Source organism: Vombatus ursinus, unplaced genomic scaffold (assembly GCF_900497805.2).
Source record: "Vombatus ursinus unplaced genomic scaffold, bare-nosed wombat genome assembly UNPS02014791.1, whole genome shotgun sequence".
In the NCBI taxonomy this organism is placed as follows: domain Eukaryota; kingdom Metazoa; phylum Chordata; class Mammalia; order Diprotodontia; family Vombatidae; genus Vombatus; species Vombatus ursinus.
Genome location: NW_020954569.1, coordinates 77,416,004 through 77,443,626, shown reverse-complemented (window position 1 = coordinate 77,443,626; position 27,623 = coordinate 77,416,004). Strand labels below are relative to the sequence as shown.

Below are 27,623 nucleotides of genomic sequence, written 5' to 3'. Positions count from 1 at the left end.
GCGGCGCCGCGGCCTCTGCGGAGCAGCCTGAAAGCTGCCAACATGGCTGCCGCCGCGCGCCTCCTGGGTCCTTGTAAGTGCGCCTCGGGCTCGTCGCGCGGTCTTGGCTGTCGCTGCGGGCCGCGAGGATCGCGATAGCAGGAAGGGGGCCGCGGGCTGCTCTTGGGCTCCACGGCCCCGCTTGGGGGCGGGGGTTCCGGGGACAGGGGGATGGCCCAGCTTCAGGGGCTCCCACCCGCGATTGCAGACAGCAGAGCCCGCGGGGCAGCGAGGGCCGGCTGTGGAGTCCCAGGTCCTGGGTTCGAATTCTGCCGCTGTCACTTAATCCTTGTGACATCCTGGGCAGGGTATTCACTCTTTCAGGGCCTTGGTTTCCCCTTCTGTACAATGAGGGGAGTGCCGCTATCCTGCTAGGCAGCGCTGTCATCGTGGGGCCGACTTGGGGGAAACCAAAGTAGGTGTTAGAGTTAACTCTTCCCCAGCCGACAAGCATTGATTAAGCGCGTACTGCAGGGCTTTGCATTTCGGAGACGGAGAAGGGCAAAAACTGGGTGCCTGCCCTCCTGGAGCTTACAGACTAACGATGAAGAACAACTTGTACAGAGATGTGAGATACAGAGTAGATGAAGAGTCATCCGAGACGGGCAGGCACTAAGTGAAGGGAGGGTCAAGACAAGCCTCCTCCTGGAAGTGCAGTTGGATCGGAGCCATTAAGGAGGACCGCGAAATCCCAGAGAGGGCGGTGAAGGGGAAGAGCATTCCGTGCCGGGGGCACAGCAGGGGCAAAGGCAGGGAGGTGGGAGACGGGAGTGTTGTAGGAGGAGCACAGCGCGTAGACAGGGATTTTAAAGTGTGGGGAGGGGGGTAGAGTGTATAAGAAAACAAAACAAGCAGAAACCAGAATGGTTGGAAGTGTCCCGGTGTGAAAGAATTTAAGTTCAAACAGAGGATTGTATTATATTAATTTTATAATATTTATATTCTATCATTATATATAAATATATATAAACTGGAGTTTATTGAGGCTCTGCTTAAAGAGTTGTGACCTTCAACCTTGTTGGGAGAAGGAGGAGGAGGAGGAGAGAAAAATGCAAGTAGTGTGATCAGGGTACTGACTCCAGACTACAGATTGGTTCACATCCCACCCCTGACTCTTAAATCCTGTGTAAACTATTCACATAACTTTCCTGGATCTCATTTTCCTCATCCGTACAATGAGAGGGTTACTCTCGGACTCAGGGGTGGGGAATCTGCGGCCTTGAGGCCACACATGGCCCTCTAGGTCCTCAAGTGCAGCCCTTTGACTGAATCCAAACTTCACAGAACACTTGAGGGCCCAGAGGGCTACATGTGACCTTGAGGCCACTTCCCCATCCCTGGCACTAGGTGGTTTTGGAGGTTCCTTCCAGCTCTCTGTCTTAGGGTGCTGTGCTGTTGGAGGGTGAGCAGGAGGGGAGAGGTCCTTGTTTTGGGAGAATGGAAGTAAGTTCTATGAAACAGTGTTTGTTATGCTTGCATAAGATAAGTTTGGAAGCCCTGGTTGGGACAAAGGGATTTTAGAGTCATTTTATAGAGACCCATCCTCACTTATCTTGGGTGTAGCCAAGATTTCTCCTGACAGCCGTGTGTGCAGTGTGTCAGGCTTGGAAGCGTCCACATTTTATGGGTTGTAGTGTTACTGGTTGGTTACAGAAGCTGGGAAGATTCCTAGAGGCACCTGTTTGAGTTACCAAGTGCCCTTCCACCACTGAATAACTGCTTTTTTCAGCCTAGAAACATTAAGTGCCTGTTACACCCCAGTTGAGAGGCAGCATGATGCAATGAATAGCGATTCTGTTGGGGAGACAGCAAGAAATGAGTTTGAATCTCTCTGAACCTCAGTTTCCTCATCTGTGTTCTGAAGTTAATAACAGCTCAGTGTCTTGTACACAATAAGTGATTAATAAATGTTTGTTGTATCTAATTGAATTACCAGTCATCCCTAAACTGCAGAATTGAATGGATGGTCTTTTATCAGTTCTTATCCTCCTTTACCTCCCTGCATTTTGTTGATCATCTTCTCCCCTTACATGTTCTCTGTTCCCTTGATTTCTGTGACACTATCCTTTAACCTCTCTGATTGCCCCTTCTTGATATTTTCAGTATTATTTACCAGCTGCTCTTGTGTTGTGGGTGACCCCCCGCTATTCTATCCTGAGGCCTTTTCTCTCCTTTACTATACTTTGTTCCTTGGAGATCCCTGATCTCATCTGCTCCCATGGGTTAAAGTATCACCTCTATGTAGACGACTCCCAAATCTATGTGTCCAATTTTCTCTCTTGAATATCATCAGCTTCCTCCTAGATATCTCCTCCTGAATTTCCCATTGAGATCTCAAATATAAAACATCCAAAAACAGCCATTTTCTTCCCTAAACTTGGCCCGCCCACTTTTCTATTTCTTTTGAGAGCACTATTATCTTCCCACATGGGAAAGACCAAGTACACAAAAAATGTCTGTTGCCCGGATTTCAAAATGCCTTTGGTTAGACACCTTTGGCCATCAATACGTTTATCAGAGACAGATTGGACAGATGGACTCTTGGTTGAATCTGGAGTTGAACAGGAGGGAAAAACCCAATTGGATTGCTTTTGAGAAATTGTAAGCATTTTTTCCTGCTTCCTATAAAGGGAAAGGCCCATCATTTTAATACAGCCATTTTCCTGGTGTTACTATATGGTGATGAGTCATGGAACACACTTGTCCTGGAAGACCCACAGTTTAAGAAGTGCTTAAGGGGTTATGAATGGAAAAAGTTTAAGAAGCCCCGATTCTAGAGAATATTAGGCACGTAGAGAAATATTTGAGCAGGCTGAGCATGTAAACAGTAAAGCAGAACAGGAGGAAAGATGTTTGCGAGGAATTCTGTAATAGGAAGAGAATATGGACTGGTCACACCTGGCGACACATGGAGAGGGTGGACAGCAGAGGACTCCACTGGTGCCCTTGTCACATTAGGGGAAAGTGAGGATGACCTTGGGCAAACTGAGTGCATGTGTTATGCAGAATGTCTGAGAGCGTGTGGATAAGAGTTACACAGGATGGACAGGTATGGACGCTGTGTGATCTGCATCATTGGAGGGAGGGAGCTTCCAAGTAAATAATATCATAGATCCATTTGAGTATTTTATACTCATTTGTGCGCATGTTTTAGCCCCCTGCATGACATGCTCTTTTAGATCAGGACTCTTTTTTGTATTCCCTAAAACCAATCACAGTGCCTACCGCGTAGTAGGTGTTTAATAGAGGAAGGGATCTTATGGCTTATTGAGTCCAATCCCTTCGTTTTACAGATGAGGAAACTGAGGCACAGAGACATTGGGTAGTTTACTGAGCATCACACACTAGTAAATGTTTGAGGTGAGATTTTAACCCAAGTTGGGGGCAGCTAGGTGGCGCAGTGGATAGAGCACCTGAAGTCAGGAGGACCTGAGTCAAATCCAGTGTCAGACCAGACACTTGACACTTACTAGCTTAGTTGCTTAACCTCAGTTGCCTAAAAAGGGGGAAAAAAAGAGAGATTTTAACCCAAGTCCTTTTTTTTTTTTTCCCCGACTAGGCAGTAGGGTTAAGTGACTTGCCCAGGGTCACACAGCTAGTTAAGTGTCAAGTGTCTGAGGCCGGATTTGAACTCAGGTGCTTCTGACTTCAGGGCCAGTGTTCTATCCACGTACCACCTAGCTGCCCCCAACCGCTTTTCTTCTAATGCACTCAAAGTGTTCGAGGGTGCTGATCAGTTAGCGACACTGATTCTCAGGGAAAGGTTAGAATGGAAGGGATTGAGCCAACTTTCATTCCATCAGCTTGAAGGCTGGTAGAAACAGGCCGTGGGAACGAGTCAGCCTCATGGCACGTCACACATACCATGAGCCTGCTGTAGGACTTAAACTTTGACTTCATTATAAATCCCAAGCGGGTAACACTCTTTGGAGATTTAGTGATAGAAAAACATTAAGTATACAAGGCACTTCAGCAGTAGTTCAATCTGGTTGACCAGATCTATTATTTTATTTTCATAGGCTGACAGACAGGCAGAAATGGGATAACTAACTGAAATAAATGATATTCTAGTTCTGAATGCCTTTTTAAATCCTTTTGTTTCCTGCAAAAGACAGTGAGAAAGTGAACTCAGATTCCCCAAATCTCCGCATTTATATAAATCCGGGAACTATGCTCTTAGTACGCCTTTTCAAAGCAATTACTTTCCAACCAGATTTCACACTAAATAATAAAATAAAATTTTAATTTTATTGCAGTGGTGAAAAGCAGCAGGGGCAGCAGTCAGGGGACAATCCATGGACTGTGGAGGTGTCAGTCTGGTGCAGCGGCAGCAGCCACACACACGCAAAGAACAAAAGCTCAAGTTCAGCCAGAGAAGAGGTAGGAATTGAAGGTTTAGAGATAAAGAAGGCTTCTCTTGATTGATGTGAATAAGTATCAGTGAGCATAACCTGCCCAGTAAGGAAGGGGCTATGCAGATTCAGTTAATCAGGAATATTTTCTTCCCTTGGGCTTGTCATCACCAAATGTGAGAATTCATGGAATATATTATGTGAGACATGTAAGCATAGCACTTTTATTGGGGAGAAAAAAGTTCAAGCTTGAGCTCTTTTCACTGCCACCGCCTACCCCCAAGGCACCCTCCCCTCATTGGGAAGAAAAAGGAGTACAGAGAGCCTTTTCATCTCGGCCGGGTGGAGAAGGGAATGTCATTCTTGTTTGCCCTCCATTGACCCTTTTCTAGCCATCACAGCTTCAGGAGAATGACCTCTAGTGAATGCCACACAGAAGTGGAAATGGTTATCAGTAATTTGGGGTTGAAATTGGTTCTGGAAAATTATATTGTCACATTTGACATAAACTATAAGACCTCATTCTGTGTATAAATGTGGAGTTGGAGAAGCTGTAGGGTTTTAACATCTTATACTTTACAATGCTATTTCTCAATTTTTTTTTTGTGAAGAAGAAAGGGTATGAATCAGTCTTAAAAGTCTTTTGTTACTGTCGTTAATTGCAAAGTGCCTTGCACCACACTTTATTATTAACTATTATGGTAGTAAACATTTATAACGTTTCCCCAAACTGTATTAGTTTATTGAGACAGTGAACGTGAAAGATATTATAAATGTTAAGACATAACACAGATTGATTTTGTCATGAACATACAGAATTCTTGTATTGCCTTTTCTTGGTATAAATTATCGACAATAGAAACAAAATTTTGCTTTTTTTTCTTTTTGACCACAGACTAGCTTATATAAGTTTCATATAAGTTTTAGGTAGGTTAAGTCAAAGGAAACTTTAAAATTGAGAAAAATGACACAAAGGTGAAAACTTTTGAGTAATATGTTTTCAGTGATTTTTTTTTTTTTTTGATGTGCATGAGTGTTTAAAGAAAGGGAACCTGACCATTTAGGCTCCAATTACAGACATCGTATCTTTTTCTCTTGGGGAAAAGATTATGATCTTTGATGGAAGCTTTACTCTTCACAAAGCTAGGAAAGTGGTATGAGAAGTTACTAATGCACCATTCATCATTCACAACATCATTTGGAATTAAGTGCAGTGGTGTTTAAACATTTTCAAATCCTTACTTCTCTTTCATGTACGAGATTGAATGTGGGTTTTCAAAAATGCTGGCAAAGCAGAGTAATGTCCCATTCAAACCTTAATGGTCAGTCTCCTGCTCTGAGCTCAGGTGGTGTAGATGAAAAGTAGAGTTCTAAATCCAGATTGAATGCTGATACCCTCTGTGGCTTTTGATAAGTCATTTGGCCTGGTATTTCCTACCCCCTAATTTATGAACTGGCATCCATCCCTGGAAAAGTGTATTATAATTTATTATTAGTCACAGTCTTTGAGAGCGAAACTAGGGAGACACTGGGACAGGAAAGAAGGAGAGAGATTAAGGGCACATGGGGACTTCACATGAGAGCATCCTGAATTTTCAGGTAACAGAAGACTACTAGTTTTCTGGACTTTGGTAAAAATTTTCTGGCTTTAGTGTTTGGAGAGCCTACGGAACACTGCCTTTACCTCTCAATTTTAGTTTCTTAGTTCAGCAAATGAGAGTAGTAACATCTTCCTTTAAGAGAGAATATGAAAATTTCTTTAGTTAACCCTTACCATGGGCCATACAATGGACACATCTCTAATAGTAGAAAGAGAACTGGCTCAGAAATTGAAAGACCTGGGTTCTAATCTCCCCTCTGTTGCTTGCTTTTACCCAAGTGAACTTCCCTGAGCCTCAGGGGGATGGGCTAGATGGCCTCTGAGATGCTTCCCAGCTCTGGAGCTTCGAGCCTCTGCTTCCTATTTTTTGGGAATTCTTGTTTTTAAAATTAAAGTGGAGAATAGAGACTCTTGCCTGGTCATTTACCTACTGTTGCACGCTCAAGAGGGAGACTTCCTCCTCTGTAAATTTGACATTATTATGTACTTTTAAAAAAACATTGACAAGGGCTTTCTTTTAAAATGATGATCTAAATTACTTTTTTAAAAAATTAATTTAATTGTTTCTAGTTTTAAACATTCACTTCCATAAGCTTTTGAGTTTTAAATTTTCTCCCCTTCCCTCCCCACCTCCTTCCGAAGATGGCACGCAGTCTGATACAGGCTCTACATATACATTCCTATTAAACATATTTTCACATTAGTCATGTTGTAAAGAAGAATTAGAACCAATAGGAGGAACCACAAGAAAGAGGAAACAAAACAAAACAGCAGAAAAAAAAAAGAGCAAATAGCATACTTCCATCTGCATTCCAACTCCATAGTTCTTTCTCTGGATGTGGATAGCATTTTCCATCATGAGACTTTTGGAGATGTCTTAGATCCTTGCATTGCTGAGAAGAGCTAAGTCTATCAAAGTCAGTCATTGCACAATGTGGCTGTTAAAACGTTCTCCTGGTTGTGCTCACTTCACTCAGCATCAGTAAATGACTTTTTTTTTTTAAATAAAAAGTATTTGGCAGTAACACCATTAACTGAGTAGAGAGAAAGGAAGAACTCAGTAAAAGGTTTGTCTTGTAGTATATCTAAGTGGATTTAGTTCTTGAATTGTCAAAAGGAACTCATTGAAATCTAGGAGATGGATCCCCATTTAGCACCTGAGTAGTGATGGTAAATCCACATCTTGGCACTTTTAAAGTGAAATACCTCTTGCCCAGCAATTTTACCTCCTTTTAACTGATATTCTGACACAACTAATATTCTTCTGAGTGGCATTAGGAATAATCAGATTTTTAGTCTGGGGGAGAAGGGCATGGAAAGCTGTGGCATTGACTTTCCTGGCTAGACCTTTAATTCATTTCGACAAAAATTTTGGTCAGTAAAAATTTATTTATTTTTACAATTTTTAAAAACATTTTAGACTTAAATATTAAAACAAATACACAATAAAGAAAAGAAAAAGAAACATATTATAAACTTAAATATTGAAACTTAAATACAAAAGAAAAAAAGAAAAAAAGCATGTCATGTGCACAGCAGAACATAAGAGAGGATTCGAAACATATAGCAATAAATTTCCATTTCAAGAAAGCCTATATAATAAATACCATGCATTGTGTTGAAAACTATCCGTCTTTTCTTTGCCTCCTTGTAGGTTTTCTTTTGTTCTCTGCTGTGTACTTTTCACTTTGTTCTTTTTTCCCCCTTTCCTTCCCTACCCCCCCCAAGGTTACAGTTAAGCGTAGATATGTTTATATATAGATGTACACACATACATATGCATATGTACACATACATCCATATATAAACACATATTCTACTCCTGATCTTTGCTGTGTGTTTGTACGTCTCTTATTTCCCATCCCTCCCAACTCTTCTACTTCACTTCTATCCACTACCTTGCCCTCCTATTACTTAACCTATCCCTACTCCCCCCATCCCTCCCTTATCTTCTCATTCCCATAAATCTAAACACCCTTCTATACCCCACTTTAACTTATTTCCTTACCCTCCCCTCTAGAGATCCCTCCCTTATCCTCCCATTCCCTTTAATCTAAACACCCTTCTATATTCCCCTTAACCTATTCCCTCATCCTCCGCTCTAGAGATCCCTCCCTTATCCTCTCCCCCCTCCCTATCCCCTTAGCGTTTTATTTCTTTCTCAATTCAGAAGACTTTTATACTCTTCTAGATATATATATATTGTTCCCTCTTGAACCCATTCCCTATGAAAGTCAGTTTCCAGAACTAACAGGCCTCCTCCCCCTTCTAATTCCCCTGTGTTCTTCCTTTTGCACTCCTTTTGTGTAAGATAACTACTCCTTTTAGCTGTTCCTAAACAGCTTTATTTTTTGAAGTCTTATCATAGTCAGGTCTACCCCAGTGTTTCTTATGAATTACCCAGTTATTAATAACAATCTTAGATATGCATTTTACGTTTTATATACATGAAAGGCAAACAGCCTGTCCTTGTTGAGTTCCTTGTAATTAGTCTTTGGTATGTACCTTATATTTCTCTTAGCTCTTGTATGTCAAATCTTCTATTAAGTTCAGGTTTCTTTTAACAAAGTCCTGCAAGTCTGACAGTTCATTAAATGTTCATTTTTTTCCATTCAGAATTTTGCTTAGCTTTGCTGGGTATGATATTTTTGGCTGTAACCCTGGTTCTTTTGCTCTTCGATACATAATGTTCCAAGACATTGGAAAATTAAAGGTCTTTTGGTGTCGCCACTGCTAGGTATTGTGTGATTCTCATTGTGGCAGTAAACATTTATTAAACACTACTGTATGTCAGGCACTGTACTAAGTGCTGGGGCTACACCAAGAGGTAAAAGACAGCCCTTGCCCTCAGGGGGCTTACAGTCTAATGGGGGAGATCACAAACAAACAATATGTACAAACAAGCTATATATAGGATAAATGGGAAATAATTAAAAGGGGGACTAGAATTAAGAGGGATTGAGAAAAGATCCCTGCAGGAAGATGTTTTTAAAATCAAGGCTGAGAATTTATTAAGTGCAGGGCAGTTCGATAGACATAGGCTATGCAAGGATAAAAACTGAACATTCCTTGCCCTCAAAAGCTTCCATTCATCTACTGAGAAACAGTGTATACACAGATGGTAAACAAAGTGATTTTGAGAAGTGGACAGCAATAGCAGCTGGGGGATCAGGAAGGGTCTTGGGTAGGGGGTGGCACTCAAGCTGGGCTTTAGAGGAGGCAAGGAAGAAGCACATTATTGGGCTTACCATATCTGTTGGAATTTCAGACTGCTCCACCGGCATCTCAAACTCAGCATGTCTCAATCAGGACTCATTATCTTCCCCTACCCAAACACACACACCTTTTCTGAACGTCTGTATTCGTATCAAGGAGACATCAGCCTTCCATTTACCTACACTCTCAACTCTCTTTTCTCCTGCATACAGCGAGTTGTGAAGTCTTAGTGATTCCTCCTCCTCACAACACCTCTTGTATCCATCTTCGACTCTCATTGTGGTCTACTCTCCCAGCCATTACCGTAGTCCTCTTCCTCATCACCTCTTGCCTAGACGATGAGAAGAGTCTCCTACTTGGTCTCCCTGCCTCAATGTTCTGACCTCTGTGATCTATCTTTCACATAGTGGCCAAAGTGATATTTCTAAAACATAAATATGACTATGTCACTCCTCTCCTCAATAATCTCCTGTGGCTTCCTTTTATCTCTAGGGTCAAATACAAACTCCTCTGGCATTTAAAGCTATTTACAAACTAGCTTCAACCTACCTTTTCAGAGTAATTATTCATTACTATCCTTCACAAAGTGTCTGAAGCCAAATTGGCCTTCTTGTTTTCTCTTATACATGACCTTCTGTCTTCTGTCTCTGTGCTTTGCAATGCCTGTCACCTATGCCTAGAATGTACCCCCTTTTCACTTCCAATTTTTAGACTTTTTTAGTTTATGTCAAAGCTTAGGCTAGGTGGCACAGTTGGCCTGGAGTCAGGAAGACCGGAATTTAAATCCAGCCTCAAACATTAGCTGAGTAACCCTGAGCAAGTCACTTAACCCTGTTTGTCTCAGTTTCCTCATTTGTAAAATGAGCTGGAGAAGGAAGTGGCAAATCACTCCAGTATCTTTGCCAAGAAAACCCCAAATGGGGTCACCAAGAGTCAAACATGACTGAAAAACGGGAAGTTTATGTCAAAACTCAGCTCAAGTGCCACTTTCAGCATAAAGCATTTCCTGATCCCCTTAGCAATTAGCATCTTTGCCATGCAGAATTACGTTGTCTTTATTTCTATTTATTTTCTATATATGCACGTATTTCTCATGTTAGAAGGTAAGTTCCCTGAGGGCAGGGACTTTTTCATTTTTTTTTTTTTGGTAGTCCCATGGCCTGAAACAGGGGTGGGGAACCTGTGGCCTTCTGGGTCTTTGGGTCAGCCTTTTTTTTTTTTTTTTTTTAAGTGAAGCAGTTGGGGTTAAGTGACTTGCCCAGGGTCACACAGCTAGTAAATATCAAGCATCTGAGGTCAGATTTGAATTCAGGTCCTTCAGACTCCAGAGCCAGTGCTCTATCTGCTGTGCCACCTAGCTGCCCCTGGATTCAGCCTTTTGACTGAGTTGAGTTTTACAGAACAAATCCTTTTATTAAGGGGATTTGTTCTGTGAAGTTTGGATTCAGTCAAAGGGCTGAACTTGAGGACCTAGAGGGCCTTTTCCTCAGCCCTGGCTAGAGCAACGCTTGGAACATAATAGACACTTGATGAATGCTTGTTGATTGGTTGATTCCAGACTTGAGGGAAATCTATGCAAAGTTACTGAAGATTAAGATTTCATTTTCAAGGTACATAAAAAACTGATTCAAATTTATAACAATAAGAGCTGTTCCCCAATTGATAAATGATCAAACAAGATGACCAGGTAATTTTTTCAAAGGAAGATATCCAGGCTGTCAATTGCCTGTTGAGGAAAAAATGCTCTAAATAATTAATAATTAGAGAAATAAAAATTAAAGTGCCTCTGAAGTTGCCCCTCAGATTGGCAAAGTTCATGCTGGAAGAGCTATGAGAAAACCAGCACACTAATGAACCAGGTAAAGCAGTGAGTTGGTCCAGTCATTTAGGAAAGCAATTAGGAACTCCTACTGCTAAATCACTAAACTGCACACTTTCTGACCCAGCAATACCATTACTAGCCCTTTACCTTAAAGAGATCAATGAAAGAGGAAAAGAACTCATATACACAAAAACAGTAGTTCTTTTTGTGGTAGCAAAGAACTGGAAACTAAGGGGGGTGCCCATTAATTGAGAGATAGCTGAACAAATTATGAAATTATGAATGTAATAGAATTCCATAGTGCTATAAGAAATGATGAAAAGGATAGTTTCGGTGAAACTTGGGATACCATTTGTGAAATAATGCAGAGTGACGTGAGTACAACTAGGAACAATTCATAAAATAGCAACATTGTAAAAACAAACAACTTTGAAAGAACTCTAATCAATGCAGTGACCAGCCATGATAGCAGGGGACCAGTGATGAAGCTTTGCTACTTACCTTCTGACAGAAGTGATGGAATCAGAATGCTGAATGAGATAATTTTTTTTTTTATGTGACCACTATGGGAGTTTGTTCTGCTTAACTGTGAATATTTGTTACAAACGTTTTGCTTTTCTTTTCTTTTTCAATGGAGGGAAGGTGAGATAGATAGAAAACTGATTTTTGTTAATTGCAAAAATTTTTTTAATAAAAGCAAAGCCATGGATGGTGGAAAGTGAAATACTGAATTTGGAAAACAACAGGTAGGCTAATTTGACTATAACAGAGTAAAGTAATATGAACTCAGACTAGAAAGATAAGTGGGAATCAGATCATTAAGGGCTTTAGGTGCTAGACTGAGGAACTAGTACTTTTTTATTGATGAAAGAGGAAGCTGCTGACTTTTGAGTAGGCGAGTGATGTGGTCAGATATGTGTTAGAAATTACAATTTGACAACTGTGTGGAGAATAGATTGGAGGAGGGGAAAGACTAGAAGCAGGAAGATGAAAATTAGGAAGTTATTGCAATAATCCATTTCAGAAGTGATGAAATCTTGAACTAGGATATAAGCTGGGTAAGTAGAGAGAAGGGAACAGAGATCCAAGAGAAGTTGCAGTTGTGGCATTACCAGTATTCGCCAACTGATTGTATATTGAGGGTAAGGAAGAGGGAAGGATCAGAGATGATTTTAAGGTTGAGAACTTGGGTAACTAGAAGGATGGCGATGTCCTTGACAGAATTAAAGAGGTTTGGAGGGAGGAAAAGTGTTGAGGAAAATACAGCAATATCCATTTTGGACATGTTGAATTTGAGGTGCCAATGGGAGCTAGAGATGCCTCGGAGACATTTCGTAATGTAAAACTCAACCTCAGGATAGAGATTATGGCTGGATGTATAGATTTGAGAACTGTCTGCACAGAAGTACTCATTAAAACAATGCGAGCTGATGACATCACCAGCAGAGAGGGAGAGAGAGAAGAATCCCAGCAAACTCTGGATTAGTGGATGGAGCGGGCTGATGATTCAGCAAAGGAGACTAAAAGGGAATGATCATAGGAGAGACAAGAGGAATCAACGCTTGCAATGGTAAATCATTGTAGAGAATATTGGGTAATAGGCAGTGATTCAGAGTGAAATTAGTATAACCTTGAGAAAAATTTGTACAAGGATAACAACATTGTGAAATAAAGCACCTGACCAGTGCATGTCTTGAGAAGAGAGATGTTGAAATGTGTTAGAGATGATGGACTATAATAGGTACAGAGACACTGTATAGATGCGTTTTGTTTAACTATACTTAATATACAAGGAGTTTTTTTTGGGGGGGGGATTTGTTTTTCCCCATTTCAATTTTTTAATTGGGAGCTAGGTTAGGAAGACAGGGGCAGCAACATTGCTGCCACCCCCTAAAAGAGGGCCATTGAACCATTTTTAAAAATGCACAGAAGAGAAGAAAAGGACGTTCAGAAGGAAGCATAGACAAGCAGGGCAGTTTTGAAAATAGCATGTAGAATTATATACTTTAAAAAGTGGCATGAAGACGCTTCTGCTTCCGGGAGCCAAGATGGTGGAGTAAGAGGTATGCCTCTCTTACTCTTCTTTATTGACCCCTGAAAGCCTCGAAAATTTCACCCCAGGAAAAACCCTGGAACAGCTGATCCAGAAGAAAGATGGGGTACAGCAGTCCAGTAGCCCAGGTAGCTTGAGGGATTAACTGGAAAGGCCCCTCTTACCCTTGGGGAAGGGGAGTAGTACAGAACAGGAGGCATTCTGGCAAGCTAGTGGAAAGCCCACCTCAGCATACCAGGAGGAGATCCTGAAGCCCAGGTGGTGAAGCAGGCAAGTACCAACACCTGGACCCCGAGTGCCTCATCGAGGGCAGGGGAACTGGTGGAAACCACCAGGTGCCTCGGCATTCTACAGCAACCTGCTCTCCCAGTGCCTCAGAAAAACTAAGGGAAGCAGCGCTCCAAGGGGCCCCAGGTGGATAAACACCCTACAACATCCATCTGAAAAGAGCTGAAGAAAGCAAAAGGAGGGAAAAGCCTGGGTGAGCAAGAAATCTCCAGGAGCCACACTACCCAATCCTATCCGTAGAGTTCCAGTATTGCAGTTTCCAGCCCAACACCAGGTAAGCTGCCAGAACCCTACAGCCTCCAACTGCCAACATTGGAGGCTCCAGCACACAAAGCCATCGACCAGGTCCTAGGCTCCCAACACAAGAAGCTTGGGTCAGTGCCCTCTGCTCCCTAGCAGGAGAGCCCAGTCTCTTTAAAGGCCAGGAAATAAACAAACACCATGAGCAAAAAGAAATGTACAATAGATTCTTATTATGGGAGGAAATTCTGAAGAGGACAACATTGTCAACAAACCCACATCTGGGACTTCAAAAGAGAATATGAACTGGTCTGAAGTTCAAAAAACCTTCTTAGAAGAGCTCAAGAAAGATTTTAAAAGTCAAATGAGAGAGAAGAAAAAATGGGAAAAGAAATGAGAGGTATGCAAGAGATAGTCAATAGCTCGGAAAGGGAAGGACAAAAATTAACTGTAGAAAACAAGTCCTTAAAAAAATACAGTTGGCCAACTGGAAAAAAAAATACACTGAAGAAAACAAGTCCCTAAAAAATACAATTGGCCAAATGGGGAAGGAGGTACAAAATCTAATAGAAAACATCTAAAGAAAACAATTTGTAAAAATTAGAATTTGCCAAATGGAAGCTGATGACTCTATGAGAGAGCAAGAATCAGTCAAATAAAACAAAAGAATGAAAAAAATGGATGAAAATGTAAAATATCTCATTGGTAAAACAACTAACCTGGAAAATAGATCCAGGAGAGACAATTTAAAAATTATTGGCCTACCTGAAAATCCCTATGAAAAAAAGAGCCTGGACAGTATCTTTCAGGAAATCATAAAGGAAAACTGCCCTGAGGTCCTAGAATCAGCGGGTAAAATAGCCGTAGAAAGAATCCGCCGATCACCTCCTGAAAGAGATTCCAAATTGAAAACACCAAGGAATATAGTAGCCAAATTTCAAAATTACCAGGTCAAGGTGAAAATACTGCAAGCAGCCAGAAAGAAACAATTTAATATCATTGAACCACAGTCAGGATTACACAGGACCTTGCAGCTTCTACATTAAAAGACCATAGGGCATGGAATATGATATTCTGTAAGGCAAAGGAGCTTGGATTACAACCAAGGATCAACTACCCAGTGAGATCTTTCAGGGGAGGAGATGGATATTCAACAAAATAGGGGGCTTCCATACCTTCCTGATAAAAAGACCAGAGCCCAACAGAAAATTTGATCTTCAAATACAAGACTTAAGAGAGACATAAAAAGGTAAACAGGACAGAAAGTAAGAACATGTTATTAATAAGGGCAAACTCTTTACATCCCTACAAGGGAAGATGACACTTGGTAACTCTTGAGCACGGTATTGTTATTATACCATGTTAAAGGGGTATACATAAAGGGGGTGGGTGTAAATTGACTGATGTAATGATGAAAAAAATCTAATCAAGTGGGTTAAATGGATCCAAAGTAAGTGAATTAATTTGATCTAACTAAGAAAATGTACTGAGAGAAAAGGAAAGGAGGAGGCAGACAAGGGTAAATTACATCACAGGAAAAGGCACAGAAACCTATTACAGCAGAGGGAAAAAAGGGAGGGAGATGAGTATTGTTTGAACCTTATTCTCATAAGATTTGGCTTAAGAAGGGAATAACGTAATCAAGTATAGAAATCTAACATGCCCTATAGACAGTAGGAGGAAAAAGGGGAAAGAAAAAGGAGGGAGCTAATAGAAGGGAGATGGGACTGAGAGAGGGGGTGGTCAAAAGCAAAACATTAGTGAGGAGGGAAAAGGAGAAATGAGAAAGAAAAGCATAAAGGGGGAGAGGGAGAAAGGATGAAGAGAAAGACACAGATAGTTATTGTAATTGTGAATGTGATATATGAAAGTAATGGAATACTATTGTGCTATAAGAAATGATGAACAGGCAGACTTCAGATAAACCTGGAAACACTTGTATGGTTTGATACTGAGTGAAGTGAGCAGAACCAGGATAACGTTGTACACAGTAACAGCTGAGTGATGACTGATTTTGATAGACTTAACCCCTCTCAGCAATATAGGGATCTAAGACATCTCCAAAAGCCTCGTGATGGAAAATGCTATCCACATCCAAAGAAAGAACTATGGAGTTTGAATGCAGATCAAAACAAACTATTTGCTGTTTTTTTTCTTTTGTTGTGTTTTATTTCCTCTTTCTGGTAGTTCCTCCTTTTAGTTCTAATTCTTACTTACAGCATCACTAATGTGAAAATATGTTTAATAAGAATGTATATATATATAGCCTATATTAGATTGTGTGCCGTCTTGGTGAGGGAAATAAGGAGGGAGAGGGAGAAAAATTTAACACTCAAAAGCTTATGAAAGTGATTGCTGATAAATCAAAATAAATTAGTAAATAAATTTTTTAAAAAGTGGCATGAAATAAAAAGTCGTGGTTTCATATAGTGTTTTTATATTCTCTGTGTTCTTTTGCTTGGTGTTTAAGTTCAAAAAATGAAATTTAAAAACAAAAAAATTAATTGGCTAACAAAAACATGTGATGGAGGAGTAGGGAAAACAAGAAAGGCATGTATACATTTGTATAGGTTTTTGGAACTGGGATTAATTGCTTTGTGATCTATGTGGAAGGCATCTGGCAACCATATTTTGAAGGAAGAAGTTTTATAGCTAGAGTCATATGCAAGAAGAATGACTTATAAAAAATAGCCAACTTGAGGTTTCATTGAATTATCGTGTATTATGTGGTTGAAATCTTGAATTGTTTTAAGGGCAAAGATTGTTTAGTAGATCCCCAAGATAAATTCATCTCTTCGTGGCAGTTTTTTCTAACCAATTCTATATTTTTGACTTGACTCTCAGATCAAAAAAGACTGAGCCTCATTTCAGTTTCAAGGCTAAAATACAATGATCCAAGACAACTCTGAAGGACATAGATGAAAAATGCTGTCCATCCCCAGACAAAGAACTGATGGTGTCTGAATACAGATTGAAGCATACCTTTTTTACTTTATTTTTCTTGAGTTTTTTTTTTATCTGTGTTTTCTTTTACAACATGATTAGTATGGAAATGTTTTGTGTGATTATACACATATAACCTATATTGATTTGCTTGTCAAGGAGGCAGGGTATGGGGAGGAAGAAAGGGAGAGAATTTGGAACACAAAGCTTTAAAAACAAATGTTAAAAATTGTTTTTACTTGTAATTGGGGAAAATAAAATACTAAATAAATTCAGTTTCAAGGCTGAAAGTCATGAGAATTGGTTTATTATTGTATTCACCCTGTGTCTATGTCCAAGATTTTTAATATTCAACCTGGGCTGAAGGCTAGGACCTTACTGTGAAAAGATTTCATGATAAAGAAAGTACAGAGTTGGGAAAGCTAATGATAGGAATATTGATAGTTAAAGTAATGGTTAATAATATGATGTTAATGAGAGGGGGTAGCTTGATGTATATTTATTAACATGAGTAATTGTGGTAAATGAATCCTTATATTTTAACTCAAATTTTTATATAAGAATATATTTCATATTTACATTAAAGTTTGATGAGACAGTGGTAGCTTAAGTATATTTAAGCTCTAAAGGAAAATAAGAACATTTTTATACCAACTTTTATATTCCTTTACATAGGAAGCCTAAAACCGGAATATTAATGCTAAACATGGGAGGCCCAGAGACACTGGGAGATGTTCATGACTTCCTACTGAGGCTTTTCCTGGACAGAGACCTAATGTCGCTTCCTGTACAAGAGTAAGATATACATATCTCTGTAGCCTTGTATCTTTATATTTTTGAATTTTTAAGAACTTTTTTTAGCCTTTAAGCATATGATTGTTTGCTAATGAAAGCATATTACTTTTATCATGATTATTTTAATACAATTTTTTTTTCTTTTGGGAAGGGATGGAGATGCTGGTAGAGCTGTTTTGTTACTTAAGTTGGTAGAAAATGACGCGGGAAGAACTCCACATAAAAAGAATTAATTCTGTGTGTATCTTCTTGTTTGACTGTTTCCTCCACATAGAGCATGCGCACTGTTTAAATAATTAGCCTCAGAAATCCAAATCCAAATTGCCTCATAAATATCTGTTATTCGAATCGTACCAGTCTAAGAAACATTTATTAAGTGCCTACTCTTTGCGAGGCATTGTGCTTATGCAGGCATATCCTCTTTAATTGGTTCTGTGAAAGCACATTAGACAAAACATCATTACAGGGAGCAACTGTTTAATAGGAACAATGTTATAAATATTACAAATGGATACTCTTTTAAGGGGTTTTGTTAGAATTTATAAACACGGTTGTGAAATAATGTTGATTGGACATACCTTTATAACTAAACTGCTTCCTAGCTAAATATTTAGTAAAGCAGTGGTTGCCTCTCATTTGTGTCGTGAATGTGTAGGTTTTTTAAAAGTTTGTACAGAGGGCTTGTGTGTAGCTTGATCTCCCATATTATAGCTTTTGGTATATTCAGGAACCAAAAGATTTTCTGTAAGAGAACAGTTATCCCCAAACTGATCAGTTGGTCTAGAACTGCAGTCAGGTGTGATTTCAGGGTCTGTTGCCAGAGTGGCCTATGCAGCAGAGATGGAGCTGATGATTATCGGAAAGGTCTGGCTCTGTCTGCTGTACTACTCTGGGCCAAAAGAGCCAATTTTTCTAGTGATCTGGCTGATGAATTTTTCAACTTATCTGGTCAGTTTTCTTCTTTTTTGGTTAGTTTGTTTTCTTTCTTGGGTGAAAAATGTTTCTTAGCCTGCTAAGATGAAGTAAAGCCAACTTACCTGAATGTTGAATGATATAGCAAACTGGCCCCTTTCATTGCCAAGCGTCGCACACCCAAAATTCAGGAGCAGTACCGTAAGATTGGAGGTGGTTCACCGATCAAAAAGTGGACTACCCAGCAAGGAGAAGCCATGATAAAGCTTCTGGATGAACTTTCTCCACACACAGGTACTTGTTAATGAAATACTATTAAATATTAAAATACTATTAAAATATTTTACAAAATTAACAGATTTATTTCAGGAGGGTTAAAAAATTGAATGACAAATACAGTGAGTGTATACATGTTTGTGTGTGTATGTGTGTGTGTGTATGTGTGTATCACCCACATGTAAACACAGATCTTATAGTGTGTCTTGGTGGGGAAGGTGAATAGGAGCCCTGACCTTTGTTCTTTATGGAGTTAATGCATATCCTTTAGTGTATCTTCTTCTCTTTGAGTTCCTACAATATAGATTAAAAAAGAAGTCTGGATTCTTGGTTTTAGAAGGAACTCAGAGGCTATATAAAAATAAATTGCATCATAGAGAAAAATCACAGGCAGTTGGGTGGTGCAGAGGATAGAGCTCCAGGCCTGGAGTCAGGAAAACCCAAATTCAAATCCAGTCTCAGAGACTTACTAGCTGTATAACCCTGGGCAAGTCACTTAACTCTGTTTGCCTTAGTTTCCCCATCTGTAAAATGAGCTAGAGAAGGAAATGGCAAACCACTTGAAGTCTCTTTGCCAAGAAAACCCCAAATGGGATAATAGAGAATTGGACATGACTGAAAAATGACTTAACAACAACAAAAGAAAAAAGAAAAAAATCCCAACTTCTGTGAATAGAGGATTCTTTGTAAGTGCAGTAAATTGACTTTGTAAAAAATACATAGGATGTGTGTTACTTACTTAGCCCACAACCTTTTTCTTTGGAGTAGGCCACTAACAAAATTAATGTTTAGAGCCAAGTTACTTTGGCATCATTTAAAACATGACATTGCTAGTGAACTACTACTTTTAGGATTAGGTGATACAATCTTTTATAAACTTTTATTGTTATAGTTGTACATACCACTGTAGTAGACACTGTATGGAGAATGTAGATCTGGTATCTGCCATGTGATTGATTATCTAGGATATTCCGTGCTGGCACAGATATATATGTACAAGACGATTGGCTATGTAAACATTTCACCAAGTCATGAATAGGAAGTAAATATATCGGATGCAGGACAAGGATAAATGCATTTCAGAAGTGAGGGCAAAAATAATTCCATAATGAGAGATTCTAGCCATGCAAGATTGGATTGAGGGAAAAGGTCAGCTCTTGTTGGATCAGCCTTAGAAGACTTCAGTCAGCCTCATCAGCCATGACGCTTTGAGAAGCTGTTTTTTACCATTGAATCCAGCTCAGTAGCCCCCTGGCATAGCAGCTCACTTGGAAAATTGTTCAGTTGCATTCCTGGATGGTAGGTGTGTTTCTTGGCTTTAGCCGTAGCTCAAGGGCATTTCTTACACAGTTCTGTTTCAAATGCCACAATGCATCTTCTTAAATGTTGGGTGAAGGAGGTTTGGCTGACCTCCACTCACACCTACTCGATTGGGAACGAACTCTGTAGTCATTAACAGTTTATCACTGATAAAAGGTTTAACACAAATTAGATTTGCAATTACTACGCTGTCTTTAGAGGAAAGTGGAAGCATAAAATGCCATTTTTATCTGTTTATGTGTTACTATAGCACCCATCACCATAATAGGCTCAAACACAGTTGTCAGGTACAAGCAGAGAGGTCAGGCTAGAATATAAATGAGGGAGAGAAGGGCCTTCTCCCTTACTATGAGGGTAAAATGATTAGACATCCTGGATTACACAGGACAATCTTAGATTTCAATTTTCTGTCCTTTGTCATAGTGTCACAGAAAGTGTCTTGCATTATATCCACCTAATCTGGGATGGCAAATCATTTTATACTCATGCGTGTTAATGTAAAGAAAAAATTACAACCTTGTGGATTGGAGGATTAAGTCAGCATTATTGACTCTTGTTTGGAAAATTCTACCCCTGTTTGGATATATTCATGCTGTCATCACAATAATTGCTGGGAAGATGTTTGATAAATACTATAAAATATCACTTATTATCTCTAAATAGCAAAGGTATTCTGTCCTTATTTTTTATTTAATTTAGCCTTTTGAGGCAGATGGGGGTAGAAATTATTTTTGTACCATTGAGTCTGAAAAACTGTTAAGTAAATTGTTAGTCACACAACAAGTTGTTGGTGGAACTAGGAAACAATTCAGTATGGTTTCATTCAGACCAGAAGTCTCTTTGGGCATGCTATAATGGGAAGAATGTTAAATTCAGGAGTCAAAACATCTGGGTTCAAAACCAGGTTTTTTGGTTATTTTACTAGCTGTGTGATCTTGAGCAATTCATTTAACATCTCTGAGCTTCAGTTTTGTTTCCTCATCTGTAAAATGATGATAATGAGATTTATATCACTTATCTCATAAGGTTGTTTTGAGGAACAAATAAGATTACAGATAGGAGTTTATAACCATAAAAGGCTAGTAACTGCAAGTACTGATGATGATGATGATTTTTTTTGGGTGGGGAGTATCACACTACCCTGGAACTGTGTCCATGGTCCAGTGATAGGAAGGACCTCGGCACTGAGCGTCTTCTTCCCATATTTCTTTACTTCATTTTAGAGATAATTTTTGCTTTTCCCTGTGTGTCAGGGAAAGTTGGAAGAGGACGTCAAAATGATGAAAGAGGTGATAGTTTGAGTATTTCTGGTCTTGGGGGCAGTTGCACAAACTTTACTGGCATCTTCTTACAGTTCTCAGAATCAGTGATTGACTTAAAAGCTATCATCTGGCTGTATAGACAAAAGGCCATAATGTTTTATGACTCTGGAAAATGCTTTGAAATCTTAAGAGAAAGGTGGTATATTCCTTGCACATTTAGGGAGTGGAGGTTGGGAAAGTTTCATCAGTGTAGAGAAATCTTGGTATATAGCTGCCTCCAACAATATTCCTTATAATCTTAGAGATTTTCCTGGAATACCGAGCATTTCAGTGGCTCACTCTTGATCCTATGGCATTATATGTCAGAAGCAGGACCAAGTCTCTCTGACTGGCCCTCTGTTTTTACTACCATGCTACCTGTCTCTCATGTGTCTTGTACATACTTGGTCCTTAATAAGTATTTGTGGAACCGTGTTGAATTATACAGTGCATATGCTAGGTCTATGATAATAGTGATGGGATCATCTTAGCATTGTTTGAGGTGAATAAAACAGTCTCTAAGTTGTATCCCTTCATTCTGAGCAGAACTTAAAAACTATTGCCAATGATTTTGAAGTCTTAGGTGATAAATTGAAGACTATAGGGCACAGGTTGTGTTTTCCTCACTGTTGCCCATTGAAAGGAAGAGATATAAAAGAGGAAATTAATTTGGGAAGTGAAGAGCTATAAAAAGGTTTGCTGAGGGTTTCACTTGGATAGTGGCTTACAACATAAAGTTGACAGACTTCTGACCAGAATTGGAGTACACCTAACAAAATTTTCTAGGTGTCTTGGAAATCTAATCAAAAGGGCTTTAAACTAAAAAAGATGGAGAAGACTGCCAATGAATATTCCTCAAGTTAGATGCTATAGAGAGTAGCCAGAAAGAATAAAGAAGAGGGGAGCAGTGGATAGAGCACTGGCCCTGAGGTCAGGAGGACCTGAGTTCAATGCAGCCTCAGACCAAACACTTGGCACTTACTAGCTGTGTGACCTGGGGCAAGTCACTTAACCCCAATTGCCTAAAAAAAAAAAGAAGAAATCTTCAAATGCCTCTATACAAATACATGCCCAAAGTTTTGGTGACAACCAATAGGAGCTAGAGGTCCTAATTTAATGAGGCAAATTGACCCCTTAGGTATCCTTTAGACTTGGTGAGATGAATAGTCCGTGATTGGATTATAGCTCTGGATAGGTGTACTTTATTCAAAAGACACAGTGTAGGTAAAAGGCAGGTGAGGTGGCATTGTACATTCAGATGATATATTCATGTGAAGCACCAGAATGGGGAGTGTATGTTGGAGAGTATTTAAGTAAAGATTAAAAACGGAAGCAACAGAAATGGTTTTTCATTAGAATGAACACTCAGAGAGAAAGAGGTAATTAATGAGCTTGAGGAGCAGATCAGAAGTGTGGCACAGAGACATGATGCAGTGGGGGGTGGGGTGATGTGAGGGGAGGATTTCAATTATCTACACTAGAATTGTCTTACTCTGCCAAAAGTAGAACATTTAGTAATACCTCAACTTATTTAATGATAATATCACTCTATCATTCTTTAAAAGGTAGAGAAACCTCCTATTGGTTCTAATTCTTCTTTACAACATCACTCATGTGAAAATATATTTAATAGAAATGTATATGTAGAACCTATATCAGATTGCATGTCGTCTTGGGGAGGGAGGTGGGGAGAGGGAGAAAATTTAAAACTCAAAAGCTTATGGAAGTGAATGTTGAAAACTAAAAATAAATTAATAAAAAAATAAAATAAAAGGTAGAAGAGCCAACATGGGGAAATTTTGTTGTGGATCTGATTCTCACTAATAAACTGAAACTGGTTATTAGTGTGGAAATGATGGGAGTTTTAGGGAAAGTGACTACTCTTTCTTAGAATTCATGATAGAGAGAGGAAATCTGGGCATAATCTGACACAGCATAGATTTTGGCAAAGAGGATTTTTGTTTTAAAGCTAGGTAAGATCATGTGGAGTAAAATGCTTCGAAGTCAGCCCAGGAGAGATGGAAGATACTCAAGAATGAAATTGTGACTACATAAAGGGAAATAATTCCAATGAGGGATAAAGATGGAATTTATCTGAAGAGACTCGTTTGCATTCACAGGGAATTTACCAACCATTTTGGATTAAGAAAAAGAAATGTGCAGAAGATGGAAGCAAGACCAAGTAAAAGAAGATGAATAGGAAAACATGGCATGTTCCTGTAGAAATGGTTTTTCTTTTTTAGGCAGTTGGGGTTAAGTGACTTGCCCAGGGTCACACAGCTAGTAAGTGTCAAGTGTTTAGTCTGAGGCCAGATTTGAACTCAGGTCCTCCTGACTTCAGGGCTGGTGCTGTATCCACTGCACCACCTAGCTGCCCCATAGATATGGTTTTTCAAGAAGCATTTACTAAAGGACAGGCACTGTGCTAAGCACTAGGCAAAAACAGTCCCTACCTTTGTGTAGCTCACATTTGAATAGGGGAGACAACATGCAAACAACCGTGAAGAAGGTATTTTAAAAAGTGATACTGTCTAAGTTCCTAGGAAATTTTGGAGTCTAGTGTTTTCATTTTAATTTGGGATAAGTTTTACTGGGTTTTTATGAGGTCTTATGAGTTAATGTATATAGAGCACATTGTAAACCAGAATATTGAATGTCAACTCTTTATAGTAAGAGATGTAAACAGTATGAAGAGTGCTAACAGGTACCAATATTTTAAAAAATATACTCCTCCTACTGGGGGAAACAGTTATAGCTGATAGCTACCATGGGAAGTTTCAGAATTGCCCTAAATCTTTGGAATAAATTATGTATGTATCATTAGTGGACCAATGAATGAATGAATGAAAAAGCATTTAAGTACTTACTATGAGCAAAGCACTGGGCTAAATACTGGGATACAAATAAAAAAGCAGAGACAGTCTCTGCTCTTAAGGAGCTCCAATTCTTATAGGTGAGACAACATTATACACATACACAGATATACATATATACATACGTGTGTATACATGCGTATATACAACATATATAACACAAATATATTTGTGCATACGTTTTAATATAATACATGTATGTATGTGTATGCATGTAGTTTCAGCTGCAAGTCAGATGGAAATGTCCAGTGGTCCATAGGTTGCAGTGGGAAGAAAGCAGATGACAGCAACACCTTCTTTGAAGTCATTTCCACTGATAAAAACATATCTGTTTCTGATTTTGACCCATTCCACAGTGCCAAGGACTTTCTTTTCTGTATCTTCAGTATCTGTAGTTGTTAAGAGGTTGGGGTGGAATTGGGAGGGGAGATTAGCTCTTTCAGAAGCAGTTTCTAGGTCTCATCTCCTTAGGGGTTGCTTAATAGGATGATGATTTCAGGGGCTGGTCCTGAAGCAGGGATAGTGGTTTAGGAGGCATTGCTTTTCTCAGGGCTCTTGGGTTCAGGGTCTTGGGTTACCTTTGTCAGTTTGAGGGGAGGTAGTGGTCAAAGTGGTATGACTTTCCTGGCACATGCCACTTTCTGGCTCTGTTTCAGGGTCCCTTCCTGTTTCAAGTATAAGGAAAAAATACAAAGTCCAAATAATAAGCTACTAGTAAGTATAAGAAGATATTCAATGAAAAAGCTACTATCGTACAATAGTAAGCTATTGGTTTACTTTGCATCCTGAAAGTTAGACATAAAAATAGCAAATTATAGTACTTCTAATTTTTACCCAAAGAATTTTATACTGTTTGAATTATGGTAAATTACAAATTAAAACCTAAATTAATAGTATTATTATATAAAAACTCCAGTTTATTTGCTTTTTATTTCTTAGTCATAGTTATGATCAAATAGTTTAAAGGTTGGATTTTTACTTGGCTCTCAAGTCACTTAATTGATGTTATATTTTATAGTAATATTTATTAACATTTGTGAGCTTTCTAGTATTTTCTTCCCATTTCTCTCAGTAACATCCACAAAATTAAGCCAGTCTATGTTATATTTGATTAACACTCACTGAAATTTCTTAGACTAGCCTGATCAAGAAGATCTTGTAGTCACTTTTTCTAAAATAGGTTTTTGTGAGCTCTCTTTAAATGGACGGTTCAGGAAGCATTATCTATTCTTTCCAAGGCATTTGGCTCTCTCGAACTTCAATATGTGGTTACCCACCCTGCCTTTATCTGTCAGTGCGGCTTCCACACCTCATTTGGTCTGCATCATTTGGAGAACTCCCTGACCTCAGATATTTGGTCTACAATTTTCAGATGCCAGGCAGGTGAAAAGAAAATGTTAGCAGATGGTTGATGACCTGCAACATTCAGCGACTTTACAATGTCAAACTGATCGTTGTATTGTCGCAAAACAGATTAGAAAGCAAATCCCACGTAAATCTGGGCTGTAACATTTCAAATCATCTGGTGTAACTGAAAAATAGGGACTTGATGTTATTTTTAAAGGACAGTTAGCACTTTCCTTATTAACTCCATGGTATTAGAACAGTCATTCATTTATATTTCATCTTACAGTGTAGTTTCTCCTGGTATGACTAAACAGCAGCTCACTATGGCTTCTGACTGAAAGAAATTATTGTAGCTTATATTAACTGCAGTATTTCTTGGTGATGATGCACATTGCATTTCCTCATTTCATCGTTACAACTATCTTGTTAAGTAGGTTGTGCAAATGTCATTTTATAGATAAGAAAGCTTGGGCTCATAGAGGGTAAGTGACTTAGGTCTGGTCATACTGTTGCTCATTTAGTAACCAGGACTCTAGACTTGAACTCGAGTGCTCTCTGCTACACCAGGCTGCCTGTCACAGACACATACAACTGGCCAGGGCATCTTGAAGTGATTTATTCCATTTGCCCTCCCATCCCAGCTTATCACCAGAGTGATATTGGGCATGATCTCTTCCTTTAATGCAATGGATTCCTCACAACAATCTATAAAGAATGATATTCTGCACACTCCTTTGGTGACTTAATTCCCTTTCCTGGCAATTCTTATTTTTAGTAGATTTTTGTATAAGCAGGACAAGATCATTGTTATTTCCTAGGGTCTAACTTTAATGTTTCCGGTTGCAATCTAATTACTTGTTATGTTTTCTTTTTAAATACTTTTACTTCTAACCATTTGAAAAGTGACCTTGATTTGCTTGAAATTTGCACATGTAAGCTCAATAAATAAGCTCAATAAAGAAAGCTTTATTTGTATTCTATTTTAAAAGGAGGAGGAAGAACGGGGCAAAAAGGGGTAATAAGAAAGATGATGGAGAGAGAATAAAAAGGTAGCAACAGAACACCAAGAGCATTCCCTTCAGATTTCATAGTTTTTGACACTAGTGCCAGTGGTACTCCGATCTGTGGCATGTCACCTAATCACAGTGTGCGTGCATTTCTTTACTTATTAAATTGCAGCAATGATTCTAGTCATTCATTATCAGTCGACATTGACCAAAAACCCCTTGGAATTTGACATCTTATTTTTGTGTTTATTTATATAAACTGATGTGTGTTTATAAGGAGAAGTGAGCTCCTGAATAGTCCCAGCTAATACCAGGCAAGTAAATGAAAAATTGAACTTAAAGAACTGTTATTAAAATTGTACTTTCCTCCCAGGAAGTACAAATCAACAACTAGATAAGCACCAGGGAATATTATAATACCTTAGAAAGTTCAGCATCACAGAAGTTATGTTAATCTTTTTTTAAATTTATGAGAATTGCATTCTGGACAGAGTAATATGAAAAAAATTTTTAAATGATTTTTTTTCTCTTTCCTCTCCCCTTGTACTTCTTAATAGCTCCTCACAAATATTACATTGGATTTCGGTATGTCCATCCTTTAACAGAAGAGGCAATTGAAGAGATGGAGGAAGATGGGCTTGAAAGGGCTATTGCTTTCACACAGTATCCACAATACAGCTGCTCTACCACAGGTAAGGGCGTCTCTTTTAAAATGGGAGACTAAATATTTCGCAGCCAAAATAATATGATGTACCTGTGAGCCAGAGTGCTAAAGGCAAGGATAAATCACTTAAGATTTGAATGGCAAATCCAGCCTGTCTCCTTTAAACGCAAGAGTTCAGGTTAGTCTGTTTGAAATATCACGGTTCACCTCTCGCTTGAGTTATTGCTTGGACTGCTGAGAGTCAAAAGTGGTGACTGGGTAGTAGTAACCGAGAGCATTCCAGTGCAGCTTTATAACAGTCATGAACCTTGAGCTGCGTCCTGCAGTCGTGTGTTGTTTCTTTGTATTGTCTCTTTACATTTTCAACTTAGCAGGGTAGCCAAAAGACGTAGTTATTTCTATTTTCAAGGAAAAGATGCCCATGTTTGTCCTTGTTCCTGATTGTGGAAAGTAGTGCAGCTTCATGTTTCCCATGCTTGTGACTGTGGTGACAGACATTGATCCATATTTGGAAGTGTCTAACTCATTAATTGTGGGTGGATTTTGTCTCTTACGTAACCATCACCCACATGGAC

At 39.1% G+C, this 27,623-nt stretch overlaps 1 protein-coding gene across 1 annotated transcript in view; it reads left to right on the top strand.

The window, feature by feature from the left end:
• FECH (ferrochelatase) overlaps positions 1 to 27,623 on the top strand; it is a 43,920-nt gene continuing 16,297 nt past the window's right edge. The window contains exons 1-5 of the mRNA XM_027868940.1: positions 1 to 73; positions 4,296 to 4,419; positions 17,229 to 17,348; positions 18,406 to 18,554; positions 26,942 to 27,076. Coding sequence (XP_027724741.1) covers positions 43 to 73; positions 4,296 to 4,419; positions 17,229 to 17,348; positions 18,406 to 18,554; positions 26,942 to 27,076 — 559 coding nt within the window. The 5' untranslated portion in view covers positions 1 to 42. The remainder of the gene's footprint in view (positions 74 to 4,295; positions 4,420 to 17,228; positions 17,349 to 18,405; positions 18,555 to 26,941; positions 27,077 to 27,623) is intronic.